Here is a 15,236-nt window from a genome sequence, read left to right on the forward strand (position 1 = left end):
ATGTTGGAAAGTGCAGTATATTTTGATACCTCGTTAACATAATATGCAAATTTACTTTTCCTTTCTTAAAATATTCTGGGTAGTATTTAACAAATATTATAACTACCCCTTTCTTTCCAAGCTAGTACCTATTTGAAAAATCAGTAGATCACCCGAAAAATCATAAGGTCTAGCAACACTGGTCATCATGGCAAACTATAATAAAAAACTTTATTTGTTGTATTTATTATATTTGAGACGTAAAAAAAGATATACCACAGAGCAAGTAGTAGTTATCTACCACAGAACAGTAAATTATCTACGTAGTACCAAAGACCAATAATAATATAGCCAAGAATATAGCCATACGAGCCATGACAACCAAAATAATAAACAAGCCAAACAAGCTCAAAAGTCGCCGCGCGTTCTTGACAAAATGTAAGGTCGCCGCATTCTAATTCTGAAATTTTAGAGAAAACTAAACAAAATTGCCGTATTGTAAATTTTTTTTCAATAAAAAGGGTTTGATTTAAAAAAATTCAACTGATAGGTAGATCGTAGTTGTACATACAGTAAAAATAACTACAAAAAAGAAACCGACTTCAAAAACAGCTGGAAAAGTAAAATATAAAAAAGATTTGATATTATTAATTACTTAATATTATTTAGATGTGCTATTTATTATACAGGTTTGATATCGGCGCTAAAACAAAGCACTAAATCTGTGACTCAATGACAACAATACAATAAACAGCTTACAGCACAACAGTAGTCCAAGTAGGAGGAGGAGCGAGGCAGAATGAGTAAATAAAGATAAAAGACACTAATATTTCGAAGATACGGTTGAATTTAAGAACGCAATATATTTTTGTTTACTTCAGTTCAGCCAATTGCCGTATATTATAGGACGGTATTAAAATAGCTCCCGTAAAAATAGTATTTTTAATGCCTTTAAATACTTAAATGAATGTTTTCTTAATAAAAAGGTTTAAAGTAAATGAAACGATTTTTTTTTTACATTTAGCGCCTAGAAATGACTGAAAATACACAAACTAGTGCTTTTTTTGCTGTTGGTATACTACCTTTTCGAAAATTTAGTTGGTAACACTGAACATCCGATATCCGATATCGGACCGGACAATGTGAAAGACAGGTACCTATATCATACATTTTACTTAGCCTCCGATATCGGATATCGGCTATCGGCGCCCGATATCCGATATCGGACCGGACAATGTGAAAACGCTCTTAGTTACTAAGCTGTGCTCGTCAGCATAGAATAGATAATATAAAATAATTTTAATGAGCTATGAGCCCAGAGTACAAAAGTAAATTAGGCCCTTATCAGTTATCACACCCCGGACACTCCATACAAAAAAAATCGCGTTTTTCTGATGAAATACATCCGTAAACAGCATAATATCTAACCATTTTCTACGAAAAACGATAATTACAAATCCAAAATAATAAAATTACTATAAGCTAAGAGCAATTAACCTATAGAGTTCTTGTATTAAGACAGAACAAAATACATATTTTCTAATCTACTTACTCTTAGTCAATAACAGCATAAGCCAGATTGAGATAGCGATAGAGTATCTGCACTGTCTTCAAACGTAGCGCGCCGGCAGTCAGTTTGTTTTCCAACCAGCTGGTGGGCTCAGTGCGTCAAGTGTTTTTAACGAAATATTTAGAAAATATAAAGTGTACAGTGTTTCTTTTTATTTGTCAGTGTGCTAAAATAACTATTGTATGTTTAGCAACCGGCTATCACTAGTCAAATGGGAGTTTTGGATAAAAACAATGTAAAAATATCTTTCCATCGGTAAGTGATTTTCAGCAAATTGATAAATATTTATGTTTTAAACCTATTTGAAGGTTTTATCAAGCACTTTTTTGTAATTTTATGTTGTAACTGTAACATTTACCCACTTTATGGGGTTGTGGAATATAAAATAATGAAATAATTTTTAAAAAACGTCACAATAATATCACGTTTGGCATTTTGTTTACCACCGTAGTGTTGTATTGTCTGGCTAACGAAAGATGAGACTGGAAAAAGGCGGCAAATTCAAAAAATCAACATATGGCAACTTAGGTTATAGTTGGAAATATAGTTTTAATATTTTTATTTATTATTTTCTCTTACGAGCAAACTCTTCATCTTTATAATATTTTTTTATGTAATATAGGACAGTTAAGTGATACAGATAGACAAAAAAGAACACCGAATGAAAGCAAGAAAAAACACAATAAAAATACAATTAAAGTTTGTTTAATCAATATAATCATATTAAATCTAAAAATTCAACCGCGAGTGAATAGTAAGAATCACTATCATTATCTCTGACTCTTATTATGAACTTTTCCATTTCTACAGTTATTCCATCTCGTTTTTATACTATCTTCAACACGAATAACATGGTCCGGTCATAGAAGAAATCTCGTCAAGATACTGATTTTGTGTCTTTAAACATTTTGAACGAAACAGATCATTCAATTTTTTTTCTTGTTACTTGAATAGTTTATAACTGGACTATTGGTATCATCCATGTTACCTGGAAAATAATAAATATTAAACAATGCAATCAAAATGAATAGTATCAAAATATCAAAGTCACACTTAACAATGCATTGAGATATTTCACGTAAACACTCTTGTTTTTCCTTGAAAACTACATCTCTTTCAACTTGTTTCTTTTCAAATTTACTAATCATAGTAAAAAGAACCTTTTTTAAGTCGCTTTTCAAGGTTTTCGTCTCGTTTTCAATTAGAAATCACTAAAATCGCGGAAATAATTTTCACTTTGACACATCAACAACTCAGGTTTTAATGACAATTACGTAATTATAAGTGTTGCCATATATATTTTCGAAATAAAAAGCCAGTCTCATCTTTCGTTAGCCAAACTTTAACACATCTAGCGTATGTTATCGATTTATGACAAAAAATCTATTTCATATTAACGTTGATTTATTTATTTTGTTTCATAAATCAGATTTATATGTAGTTGTTGTTGCAAATAATAGATGTAAATTTTTTACCGCAGGAAAATAAAACATACCACGTGGTTGTTTTATTTGCCCTATGTGTTTTAGTTTTCGTTTGTTGTTTATTAATTTCTCTTTCAGATTATTAATAAATTCATTTTGTTTTAGATTTCCAGAGCTAAATAAAAATGGGTATAAAACGTGAGACATGAGTTGATTGGACGCCGCCACAATTTGCAATATTGTGTTCACTGCATTTCGAGCCTACGTGTTATCAAGATGGATACTCTAGAAGAATTGTGCAATCTTACGCTTACGTTTTTTTTTTGTTCCTGTAGATAATAAATACATTTGATTAAAGAGAGTGAATTTTTATTTTGAAATTTTTTACACATAAGTTACCTACTTTAAATGTGTAACTATGTGAAAATTAAACGGTTGATTAAATGACAGTTCTCATAGATGAGAAACTACTATTGAAATACATACTTAATATACATGCGTTTTCAAAGAAAAACCCGCATAGTTCCCATTCCTGTTGGATTTACGGGATCAAAAGTAATTTTTCCAAATTTCATTGTAATCGGTTTAGTAGTATTCGCGTGAAAGAGTAACAAACATCCATCCTCACAAACTTTCGATTTATTAGTAGGATGTTAGGAAAATGTTTTCATTAGGACTGTCCTTTTATTAACTTGTTAAAATGCTGCATGATTCCTTCATGCTGACTGTGCCTTTCTCCTCACTCCTTTAACTTTATCATCATTTCCTTCTTTATTTTAAATTACATTTCAAGTTTTAAAATTTCTTTTATAATGTACTAACTTTCCGCCCGCGTTTTTAAAGAAAATCCTGCACAGTTCCCGTTCACGTGGGATTTCCGGGATAAAACCTAACCTATGTGTGTATGTACAAAATTTCATTGTAATCGGTTCCGCAGTGAAAGAGTAACATCCCTTCTCACATAATTTCGCATTTATTATATACGTAGGATTAAACAAATAATGTATTCAACTGAAATTAATTATAAGTTTTGTTTTTTTTATTATTTATTATTTCACGAAACCGTAAATGCAAAATACATTCACGATTTTATCGATTGAAGCACATCCCATCACTATCACCTTCTATCTATCTAAATACGTACCTATAGTAAAAATGGTGCCATGACTATGTTGAAACGTAGCTTGTTGTCTATAGCTGTCTCATTCTTTCATACGACGTTTTCTTTAGATAGAGAGAAACAAATATATGTAAATTGTATACGCTCGATACAAGTACTCTATAGGTTAATTGCTCTTAGACTATAAGTCAATTTGATTAATGTTGTCAATCTTCGTTGCGTATCGTCCTTGCAGACAAATGCGGACCATTTTCAGGCTGATCGTGCGGGGTGAGGTAAGTGTTTAATTTTGGCGGGAGGCGGAGAGTGTCCGTTCTGTAGCGTTTAGCTACTATTATGTATTCTGTGCCCTTAATTAGGCCGTATTCAGAAAGAAAGCTGGAAACTTATAAGCGCTTAGCAGCGCTTGTCAGCGCTGGTTCGTTCTGCACAAAGGAAGCAGATCAAGACAAATTTTATATGGCAGCGACCAGCGCGGGTTGTAGCTTGTCGACGCCGTTCAGCGCGTATCGGCGCGTGTTCATATATTTTCCTGAGCGGGTTACCAGTGCTGACAAGCGCCGATAAGCGCTTATAAGTTTCCAGCTTTCTTTCTGAATACGCCCTTAGACTTAGAGAGCGACAGATGTGGTCTTTGGCTTTTATGGGTTTCTTCGCATACAGTCTTAAATCGTTACATATTGATCTAAGCATACAGTTGGGCACTATGTATATAATTATGAACAGATATGCAAAATCTATCGTGTTCAATTTTAATTTATCCGCAGTAAGTCTGCGTTGGGAAAATTTTTCAAATGTCTTGTTGTGAATGGGCTACTTTTATAACCGCGATAAATAATTACTCTGTGGTATGTACTGAATGCTGACTTGAGACTTCTGGAATTGACATTTGTGCTGATTGTTTTTCTCTGAGGTTTTTCCAATGGGTTTTTCTCATATCTGTTTGACTGTTGACAATTGACATACCTACCTAAAGGCTTGGGATTGGGAAAGATTTATTCTTCAACTTTTTAATTCGATTTTTGCAAAGGGATTTGCATTCGTATACATTGCATTTACAGCATTTTGCAGTTATTTATTCGTGAAGTCACAGTTGCAAAGTATTACCTTAAAATTAATTTGTAGAAATGGCGGATGGAGTACAAATACTGAGACGCAATCGTCCGGGATCTAAGGCGAAGGTAATTTTAAAAACACCTTCAATATTAAGAAACTATGAATAAAATCGTTTGAAACAAAAGATAGAATATGCATAGTATTGTTGACCTAGTTATGATTAAATCATCTGGATGTCAGTAATAATGAAATTATTAATGTTTCTATAGGATTTCTGCCGATGGCCTGATCAACCGTTTGAAGAAATGGACAATACTCTCGCTGTTCAACAATTAATTCAACAAACAATTCGCCGCGATCCCTCAAATTTAGAGGCTATTTTAAAAATGCCAGAAGCTCAAGAAGAAGGTGTTTGGAAATATGAGCATTTGAGGTATCCAATAGTGGTTTTTATTTTCAGTAAAAAGTATTATGTGATGATATATTTTCTGTGTGTAATTGGAACTTTCTTGCACTACATATTGTTAAATGTATTCTAAAATAATGTGAACATATCATTATTCCAGACAGTTCTGTATGGAGCTGAATGGTTTGACAGTAAGACTGCAAAGTGAGTGTAAACCAGAAACATGCACTCAAATGACTGCAACAGAACAGTGGATATTCCTTTGTGCTGCACATAAAACACCAAAAGAATGTCCGGCCATTGATTACACAAGGCACACACTAGATGGTGCTGCTTGTCTACTAAATAGCAACAAGTATTTTCCAAGCAGGTAAGATTAAATATTAAAACTACAGAGTAAAAAGTTAGAAGTACATTGATATATATAGTTCAGAGATTTTAATATTCACAAATTAAGTTAAATTATATAATTGTATTATTCTACAACATTAGTTATGTTAACACATAACAGTATTATTAAATTAAATTTGAGTTGTGCTCACAGAATTTTATATAATGCTTACAGAATACAAGTTTGTAATATAATAATGCAACCTTTGTGTAAAATGTAAATGTCACAACTGTTATCTATTTGTTTGTTTTCAGAGTAAGTATCAGAGATTCATCTGTTGGCAAATTGGGATCTGTATGTAGAAGAGTGTACAGAATATTCTCTCATGCTTATTTCCACCACCGTGCAATATTTGATGCTTTTGAGAAAGAAACACACCTCTGTAAACGATTTACATACTTTGTTACTAAGTACTCTATAATATCAAAAGAAATTTTAATTCTTCCAAAGCTTGATGATGAGACCCCAATAAATCAGCCTGTTGGTGAATCTGAAGCTTAAAATCAAGTATTTTTGATGATGTTTGAAAAGTTTCTTATAGAAACACTATCATTTACTTTTAGCATAAAAATTGGTTGTCTATAAAGTCGGTTTACTGACGATAGTTGAACGTGACAACGATTGTGCTTCTTTGTCGCTCGTTCCGCGCTCTCGCTTGCACTTCAAGCCTTACATGGAACGCCTCAGAGCGAGGTAACGCCACATGAGTCATGTTTTTTCGTGCGTGCAGCCAGCTCTATCGAATTATAAGACGTTGTCACGTCAAAAATACCAGTTCTATTTATTACACTTTGACGATTCTAATGATGGTGACTGTTATTTGATTAGAATTAATGTAAAATTAAGGTATGAAATATGTTTTCCTTGTATGTGTATATGTGACAGCTGGCTTGTGAAGAGTTAAATCTGTAGTGTCTTGCAATATGAACAATCACATTATATTGGTTTTAAGTAATACTAAACCATTTATAGTAGAATGCTTTCATATTATGTTAGATAGATTATAAGTTCAGTTTTTAAAATATTGTTAATGTATGTACATTTTATGTATTACAACATCAAGCAGAAAATTTAAATATTATATATGTAATCAGAAGCTGTAAGCACAAAACATGATAAAACAGTAACAAAATTAATATTGATCATGTAATAGCAACGCAACTTCCCATAGAGTTGATGGGAGAGACAAAATAGTTGCGGAGACAAAAGTTGCTCTTGCGCGCTAGCTCTAACAGATTAAAAAGTTCATGAAAAACATCAAGGATATTATTTTATTTAAAAAATATCTTTAAATGGAAAAGTGTTTGTTCAAAAATATAATCATCTATTAATAACTACATGATGTATGTATTCATAATAATATAGAAATGGTAGAAGCATAAAAATGTACTTGAATAAAAATCTTTTTATGAGCTCTCATATTTATTGATATAAATTATAATATAAAATTTACTGTAAGTCAATAAAACACATTTAAAAAGAACATTATATTATTTTTATTTAACATTCTTATGTTTAAATGGTTTTTTTGTCTTATGTGGCTGGTTTTGTTTAGAGAATTGTTCTTGTTCCCAAAACTTCTTCCCATGTAATGTTTGGTATCTGGAAAGAGAAAATTAATTAGAAAAACTTCATAGAACTCAAAAATAAAACAGGTTTACATAAATAATAATGTTTATATTCATTTAAACATAACAATATAAAAATGTTTTGTAAGGAACTGAAGAAAAACAAAAGCAATTAAAATTATTATGAAAAAGAAAAGAAAAGCTTTACCCAAGTGGAGTTTCTAGTGGTTGTTCAACTGATAACAAAATATGTATCACTGGTATTTGTCTCTTCACTACTATTGTTTCTAGTCCATCAAGCTTCGGCTCCCAGTACTCCTCCACACTAAAATTAAATTGAATTTTTTTTTAAATGATGATATGAACTATTTTCTTGCATGCATTCCAATTTCATTGATCAAAGTATGATGAAAATGAAATGTGACAATAAATTGATATGTTTTTTAATATCTCTAACATTAATGTTCATGCAGTTAAGAAATTACCTTTTAGATGTCAGTTTCGTTATTTGGTGTTGGATAGCGAATTGCCTTTTTAATATTTCCGCACATGAGATTGCTTTAGGTATTGCTACTCCAGCCCCACTCCATACGACAGCTGTTGCGGCTTTATCCTCTAGAATACCCGAAGCATGTGACAATAAATTCACCATTTTACTTCCTCCTTTTACCTATAATACAAAAACATCTCTTGTCTAGTATAACCGGAGGATATAAAACGATTTTAAACTATGTTTAAACTCTGGTTTAGTAACCAATACCTGCATCCAAAGGAAGTTTTCAGGTAAACCATTTATTGGGATTTTACTTCTTTCCATCTCTTCCTCAACATTTTTCCCTTTGAAATAATTTTCCATATTAAAAAACCATTAGAATAGTAAACAATTTCACTAAAAAATAATCTAATTTTAAATTAAATATTGTTGAAAAATCAATCATGAACACAGTTGGCTGTCACAATGACAGTGTCACACTGTCATTGTCATTTGTCTACTGTCATGTCAATTGTCAATTATTATTGTCAAATTGTTTTTCCGTTGTACGCTAAGCGCAATAAACATTTTTTAGTAGGTATCAAACTTATTGTAATTTGGTATGATACTGACTATTAAATAATATGTATATATTTTATTATAATATTGTACTTTAAATGTTTTATAATATATGGCATCATAATATAATGCCAAATGCGTATACGTTATTGGTGTCAGCTAAAATACAAAGCCAGTAGTAAAAAATTAATTAAACTAGTTGATCAGAGTTGAACTGGTTAATTTCTACCTATTTTAACCGACAATTGCGTGTACGTACGTACTTGTACAAATGTACAGGTTTATAAAATGAGATACGAACTAAGAAGGTAAAAGACGTACATACCTGTAACCTGACTTATTTTAAATTGCAATAATCTTAGGATTCAAATAATTCTTTCTTAGGGTTCCCTAAATCCCTACCATTGTTATTGGAACTTTGTTGACTGTTTGACTGTTCGACTGTCCGCCCGTATATCACGGCTGTAGGTATTTCATGACCGTATACCCAACTGTTAAGGCAAACAACATAGTTAACCTGTGAACTAGGTATGTTTTTTTAATATAAAATTACTTAAGTACCAGCTTTTATAAAATACATTAGTTATAAGTTAGCAATGATCTCCTATATGGCTATATACCTAGTTTTGGTAGTTTGAACACAATAACAATCACATAGTCATAGGCAAAGATAAAACTATTCTTGGGCCAAGGACGTAAATATTATTTGCGTAATGTAACTGAATCATAAAGGTTATCAAATGTTCATACGATACTTTACATATCGTCGACTAAATAATTATAGTTATCGTTGAATCTTAAAGCGGAACTAGTGTTATACTAAAACCTCTGAATATAAATCAAAATGCATAATAATAACACAAGCTTTACGCTTATAATATTTTCCATTATAATAAGTAGCGCTTATTTTAAAATTGTTACTTTGGATAAAAACTGGATTTGTGGCATCAAGAAATCTTGTGTTGATTGTCTTCAACTAGACCATTGTTCTTGGTGCCCTTCTCAAAATAAATGCTTTCCGGAGTTTTCCACAGTTGAGCATTCTTGCAATGATTCCTTACGATCAGCAAATCATGAAAGTAAGTTAAAAATACTTTAGAGTGATACGTAGTAAAATATTATAATGTTCAATTTGTTTTGGAGCAGATGATTTTAAATACATAAACTTGTTTACAAATTCGGATTTTAAGGTTAGATATTTTAAGCGGGAAATAATTTTACATAAGATTCGCTGTGCATACGTTTAGCTAGTATTTATATAATCCTCAAACACAAACAAATAAAGGAAATTATACGATTTAATGTTTTGCAATAATTTTTAGTGAGTTTACTGGAAAACGCAGAATGTGCGTGTGGTATACTTGAAACGAGGGAAAATAACTGCCGTCCACCGGGCGTCACGGACGGACCCGAGTGTTACGGTAGAGGGAGCTGTGTCTGCGGGAGATGTTTTTGCGATCCCAACCCGGATCCTGAAAACCCCAGCAAGGTATGAATATTAAATACATACGTACATACTAATATCAACAAAAAGACGTTCAAGATTGCTCTTCGCTTTGTACACCATGATTGCTCTACTCCCCATATTATACAATGTGTCTAAACTCTAAAAAGAGTATCGGGTATTTGTATTGTATTCGTATTTTTTTTTAATCTATATTAGAAAAGAAGCTTGTTCAAGTAAATTCTTATTTCTTCTCGAACGTTGAATTGTAAATAATTTGTCTTCAGTATAGGTACTAACTAACTAAACGATTTGAGAAAAATCCTTTGTATTCGATTTTATCTTTATTTTATTATCAGATACTTGTTTTCAGGTTATAATCGGGGAACATTGTGAATTTGATAATTTTTCTTGTGATGGTGCAAAATGTAACGAAGGACCATATTCTATTAACGATTTACATTTATATGAAGAAGATAACGCTGATGATGTTCCAGAAATAGATGTACCAGCCGAAAAATAATATGTTTAGATAACAATGCATAGGTAAATGTATAAATACCTATAGGTTTTAGTATTGTATAGTAATATATTGCATAATATTACAGAAAATAATAATTAGTATACGTGTATCGAAATAAGCAATATAAATGAGCTTGTTGGTGTTTTTTTTTATTATTCACCTTTATCTTGTTGATTTATATTTTTATTACTCACATTAGCCTTCAGTAACCTTTGAATGATGTTTAGTTGTTTAACTAGCACTTGACTAATGCAAAGCAAGGCAAATGGGGCGAATGCTTTCCAATCTATAATCTGTTTAACTGACCCGTTGAACCACGACCACGCTATTAGTCCGAGCCATTTAGGAGGTGCAACTCTGGAGCTAAACAGTAAAATATCCTTACGCTTTTTTATCCAAGGGAAATCTTGCTTAGATACCCACGGCCTCCTTGTCAGAATAATATTATATGTATACTTATTACTTAGGCATATAATATTTAAATTTATGTAGGTACCTCATATCACGTTCGTATCGAAAGTTCCGTTTCTTTAGTTCCCAAATGATTACGAATACCTTCTTTCTGCTTAATTAACCCTCATGACATTTAACTAACAAAGGGTGAGGCGGCGAGCTATCGGTGTGCGTTTAACCGAAGAAGCAGCATCTCAATTATGGAATTGATATGAGTCGAGCGTCTGTCGCGGATGGCTCATCGCTCTCGAGTGGTGCCCGTTATGGTTACGCGAAATTAGATTTCAACAAGCCTATTTTCTTTTCCAGTAATAAACATCGTTTTATTATACTGTCAGAGACGGTCGCGTTTTTCAATTTTTCATCGATTCTGAACATCGAACATCTTCGAATCCTTTGAAGTTTCAAAATTTTCAATCCGAAAAGTTTAATTGCATTTTGTAATTGGGATCATCAAACTTAATTACATTGAACTTATCACAATACGGATGTTCGCCTATGCTTACTTTACTGCTGAAGCTGAAGCTAAATCGATACGGTACGAGATGCAAGAGTCTCGTGAATTTATGTACCTAAGTTACCTCTAAATAAAAATTCAATCATCAATCTAGTTAATGTGTACCTAATTATCGTTGTTAAACTTTCACCAAGTTATATTATTACCTATGTACAAGTTTCTGAAGTATATTTATTGCATAATTATTGTTGTTACCTAACTACCTACAATAAGGTCCCTTGTGCGACTTTTCTGTTCCTAAGAAAGTCGAACGTAAACGCAATTTGATTACCTACGAGAAAATTGCTTTAGCAATATACCGCGCAAGGGGCGTGTGTTTAGTTGCAGAAAATTTCAGAAACATTATTTGAGTCTAGTCTTTGCCATTGAGTATAATTTTGGATTTCCAAACGATTCTTATTTTCCTATAAAAATTATTTTTTGAAATGATCTATTCATCATTAATCATCTTACAGCATCAATTCACATCATCACATTATGCATAGGTAGGTAGTATTAGTCTTTTCATATTCTATTTCTTTCTATGTAGGTATTCTCTATTCTTCTAATACTTATTTATTAAGAGAAATGAAGAGAATGAATGAATGAAAAAGTAAGTAGTTAGTTACCCTTCTATTACATTTTTTATAATTCCTATCTATATAATATATAAAAATGAAACCCATTTTCCTTGGTCACGGCATCACGCGTGAACGGGTGGACCAATTTCGATAATTCTTTTTTTTATAATATAGGTACCCTGAAGTACGAAGATGGTTCTTATGGAAATAAAACATAAACATGAACCACGGGCGAAGCCGGGGCGGACCGCTAGTTTGATATATTATTCTACTTCAATGTGATTTTATTTGTGTCAACGTAGAAAGCTAAAAGGTGGAATATTGTGAATTAGTATATATTAGTAGGTAGTTGCACAAGAAATTGCCTTTATAATCCTACTAAAGGTGTGCTAAAGGGTAAAACCACGTAAAACGTCCTTTGACCTGCACTTCCTAGGGTAGGATTTTAGTCATGAGTTTCTTATCTATACTATCTATACCAATCTATACTAATATTACAAAGAGGAAAAGTTTGTATGTAGGTAGGTAGGATGTATTATTTTCACGCATAAACTACTGGACCGATTTTGATGAAATTTGGCACAAACAATCTTAAGACCCTGTCCTTACCCAACCAGCAAAGATGTCCTATAACAATAACTTACAGAACTAAAAAGCTTTTTAAATGACGTATAACAGTGTCGCGGTGACAAGCTTGTTGTATAATAGCGTTTAATGAGATGATTTTGCTCTATAATCATACACAGCAGATTTGTCCCATAACAAGGTGATGTAAACGTTTATATCACTATTTTATACGGCGTTTATAGAGCAGCTCTTATCCAGATTTTGATACAGCAATAACAGGGCGATATTATCACATAACAGCGCTGGTGGTCTCTTTTTTACAGCAAATTAGTGCAATAAACGATTCTAGGGTAACCTTTATAGTCCCATGCCTATAGAGGCGTAAAAAAATCTACAATAGGACAATTTAGTGTTGTAATTGTTTTCCTTATTGCTATTATAGCACTGTGAATCTTCATGGTAGCTGAAACTCCATAATAGAGCAATTAGGTGATATATCCGAGTTTTATATCACTTCTTTGTAACCTAATTGAATTATATTAGTGTTTTTCTGCACATTATAACGCAGTGGTGAAATAGCTGAGTGGTCAGAGTTATAAGACTGATTTACTGTATAAAAGAGTTAATAACTCTGTTATGTAACAAAAACGGCGTATTAATGTAGTAAAATGCGACACTTACGACAGATATACGGCCTATAAGAGAGTTTCTTTCACTTTAAAACAACAAAAACCTGCCATATTGTCAGCACCGTATCGTAAATAATTGAAGGGTTCTATATTTTAATAATCATGGATTTAGAACATAGGTATGTAAGACAAGTAAGTAAGGATTGACACCAGACAAATTCAAGGTGAGGCTTACGAATTATGAATACGGATAATGATTCCATACAATCTGTTACCTATATCCTATGAACAAAACAAACTTAACAGCCATCATGTGGTTTGTGATAATTCAGAAGCAGACCATTCAGACTCTAGTGTTTTGCTTGACACTTCGGGATCGGAATCTAAAAATCGGAATTTACACTAGAAAATACAAAAAAAAAATGTTATGGGTTTTCTATTTACATCAGGGAACCCTACTAATTTAATCCAGTATATGGCATGACAGTTGTCAAAACTACGTTCGTTTGCGGTTGTATAATAGCCACGGAGTGGCTATTTGGCATCCTATACAGCAATTTGGTGTAAAATTAGTTTTTAATTACTTAAAACTCAATAATTCGAGGGGGGCATTAAAAAAACAGCGTAATTATGCATATAATCTATCAGTAAAATTTCATTCGCAAGTCAGTTTATGTATCTAACATAATTAACAGCGTAACAAAAATTAATACTCGACACCACGATGATGGTTCCTATAGTCATTTACTCGTATTATCAATTGGTACACGATTTACCATTTTGTACTATAATTGTAGCGTCGCGGTGGCTCGTACATTGCAACTTCGTGCTACAAAAGATTTGCGGTTACTCTTAAAACACAACTTCGCGCTGTAACAGCATCGCGGTTCCTTTTATATCACTACTTCGCTCTATATCAGCATCGCGATTCTATAAGTGTACTCTTCTATAGGTCCAAATGGCATCTGAGTTGCTGCTACAGCAACACAATACCATCAAATGGCTTTAAAAATGCGCCACTTTGGGGTTTATACAACGTTCTTATCACCCTTATAGGACTACCAATTAGCACCTCTGAAACGTTCTTATCCCTTCTATAGAGCAACGATTTGTTGGTTGGGTAATCCAGTAGTAATCCTCAACTTAGTAGGTAGGTAATTTTTTACGTTTATCGACTATCGTAGACACCAAGTTTTATCAAAATCCGAGTTTTTAGCGTAATTGAGAAACTATGTTCTATCTAAATTTTTCGCAGGTTACTAAATATCTACCTACCTAATTATAATTTGGTTGTATTTATAGCTACAATCTCTATAGTTTAAGGATACAATAGACATTCTTGTTTTACGATAATATCTACTGTGACGCAGGCATTAGTACCTACCTAAGTACTTTCTATAAGAATTAATCCAATCTTGTTTTCCTATTATTTTCCTCTGTGACCCAAATTAAATTTCCCTTTTAAATATATCATTGAGCATCTTACGCGTCGTAATAAAATCATGTGTTTGAAACGAATTATCGAATAATTCGTCTGGAAACGTGACTCGACTTCCAAGCAAATAAGATGTCAATGAAGTCGGTCGGTAGATGTATATTGCACAATAGAAGTGGAGATCTCACATAATAATATGCCATTGGTATTCAGAGGCAGGGAAGAATGCGCGTTCCAGAGAGGCGACTACCCGGCGTTCAGATGACACCCGCGCCTCCCTTCGGCGTTCGACGATTTAATCTATACACGTATAATATAAATTCTGCCATTGACTTTTAAAATAGATATGTAAATATCCAATTTAGTAGATAAACTTTCATTCAAAACTCTCATTGATTACTGGCAAACTCAATTAATTTGAATAAAAAAACGTAGAACATGGGAATAAACCAGATTTATTCAAATTTTATTGTTTTCTTTATTATTTTATTACAGTATAGTACCCACGTGCTATATCTTCAGTACTTAGTAGGTAATTCTCTA

At 32.4% G+C, this 15,236-nt stretch overlaps 3 protein-coding genes across 3 annotated transcripts; 2 read left to right on the forward strand and 1 right to left on the reverse strand.

Moving 5' to 3' along the window:
* The first annotated feature begins 5,026 nt into the window (after positions 1 to 5,026).
* Positions 5,027 to 7,429, forward strand: LOC123691243 (MOB kinase activator-like 4). The gene is made up of 4 exons (XM_045635547.1): positions 5,027 to 5,274; positions 5,419 to 5,582; positions 5,716 to 5,925; positions 6,201 to 7,429. Exons 1-4 carry the CDS (start codon positions 5,221 to 5,223, stop codon positions 6,445 to 6,447), a joined length of 675 nt encoding a protein of 224 aa, XP_045491503.1. The 5' UTR covers positions 5,027 to 5,220; the 3' UTR covers positions 6,448 to 7,429.
* LOC123691244 (ribonuclease P protein subunit p25-like protein) lies at positions 7,423 to 8,475 on the reverse strand. Its single transcript, XM_045635548.1, has 4 exons — positions 8,275 to 8,475; positions 8,000 to 8,184; positions 7,723 to 7,839; positions 7,423 to 7,548 (listed from the first exon to the last, which is right to left on the reverse strand). Exons 1-4 carry the CDS (start codon positions 8,368 to 8,370, stop codon positions 7,443 to 7,445), a joined length of 504 nt encoding a protein of 167 aa, XP_045491504.1. The 5' UTR covers positions 8,371 to 8,475; the 3' UTR covers positions 7,423 to 7,442.
* An 860-nt stretch (positions 8,476 to 9,335) lies between these two features.
* LOC123691245 (integrin beta-PS-like) lies at positions 9,336 to 10,664 on the forward strand. Its single transcript, XM_045635549.1, has 3 exons — positions 9,336 to 9,644; positions 9,888 to 10,054; positions 10,383 to 10,664. Exons 1-3 carry the CDS (start codon positions 9,410 to 9,412, stop codon positions 10,530 to 10,532), a joined length of 552 nt encoding a protein of 183 aa, XP_045491505.1. The 5' UTR covers positions 9,336 to 9,409; the 3' UTR covers positions 10,533 to 10,664.
* The last annotated feature ends 4,572 nt before the right edge of the window (positions 10,665 to 15,236 follow it).

This window comes from Colias croceus, chromosome 4 (assembly GCF_905220415.1).
Source record: "Colias croceus chromosome 4, ilColCroc2.1".
Taxonomy (NCBI): Eukaryota; Metazoa; Arthropoda; class Insecta; order Lepidoptera; family Pieridae; genus Colias; species Colias croceus.

Bases quoted from the DNA above. Each gene is read 5' to 3' on its own strand.
- LOC123691243 (XM_045635547.1), top strand. From the start codon at position 5,221: ATGGCGGATGGAGTACAAATACTGAGACGCAATCGTCCGGGATCTAAG. The intron at 5,583-5,715 runs GTATCCAATAGT...TCATTATTCCAG, and splicing joins TGGAAATATGAGCATTTGAG to ACAGTTCTGTATGGAGCTGA. The intron at 5,926-6,200 runs GTAAGATTAAAT...GTTTGTTTTCAG, and splicing joins AACAAGTATTTTCCAAGCAG to AGTAAGTATCAGAGATTCAT.
- LOC123691244 (XM_045635548.1), bottom strand. From the start codon at position 8,370: ATGGAAAATTATTTCAAAGGGAAAAATGTTGAGGAAGAGATGGAAAGA. The intron at 8,185-8,274 runs GTATTGGTTACT...TTTGTATTATAG, and splicing joins AAAACTTCCTTTGGATGCAG to GTAAAAGGAGGAAGTAAAAT. The intron at 7,549-7,722 runs GTAAAGCTTTTC...TTCTCTTTCCAG, and splicing joins CCACTAGAAACTCCACTTGG to ATACCAAACATTACATGGGA.
- LOC123691245 (XM_045635549.1), top strand. From the start codon at position 9,410: ATGCATAATAATAACACAAGCTTTACGCTTATAATATTTTCCATTATA. The intron at 9,645-9,887 runs GTAAGTTAAAAA...AATAATTTTTAG, and splicing joins ACGATCAGCAAATCATGAAA to TGAGTTTACTGGAAAACGCA. The intron at 10,055-10,382 runs GTATGAATATTA...ACTTGTTTTCAG, and splicing joins ATCCTGAAAACCCCAGCAAG to GTTATAATCGGGGAACATTG.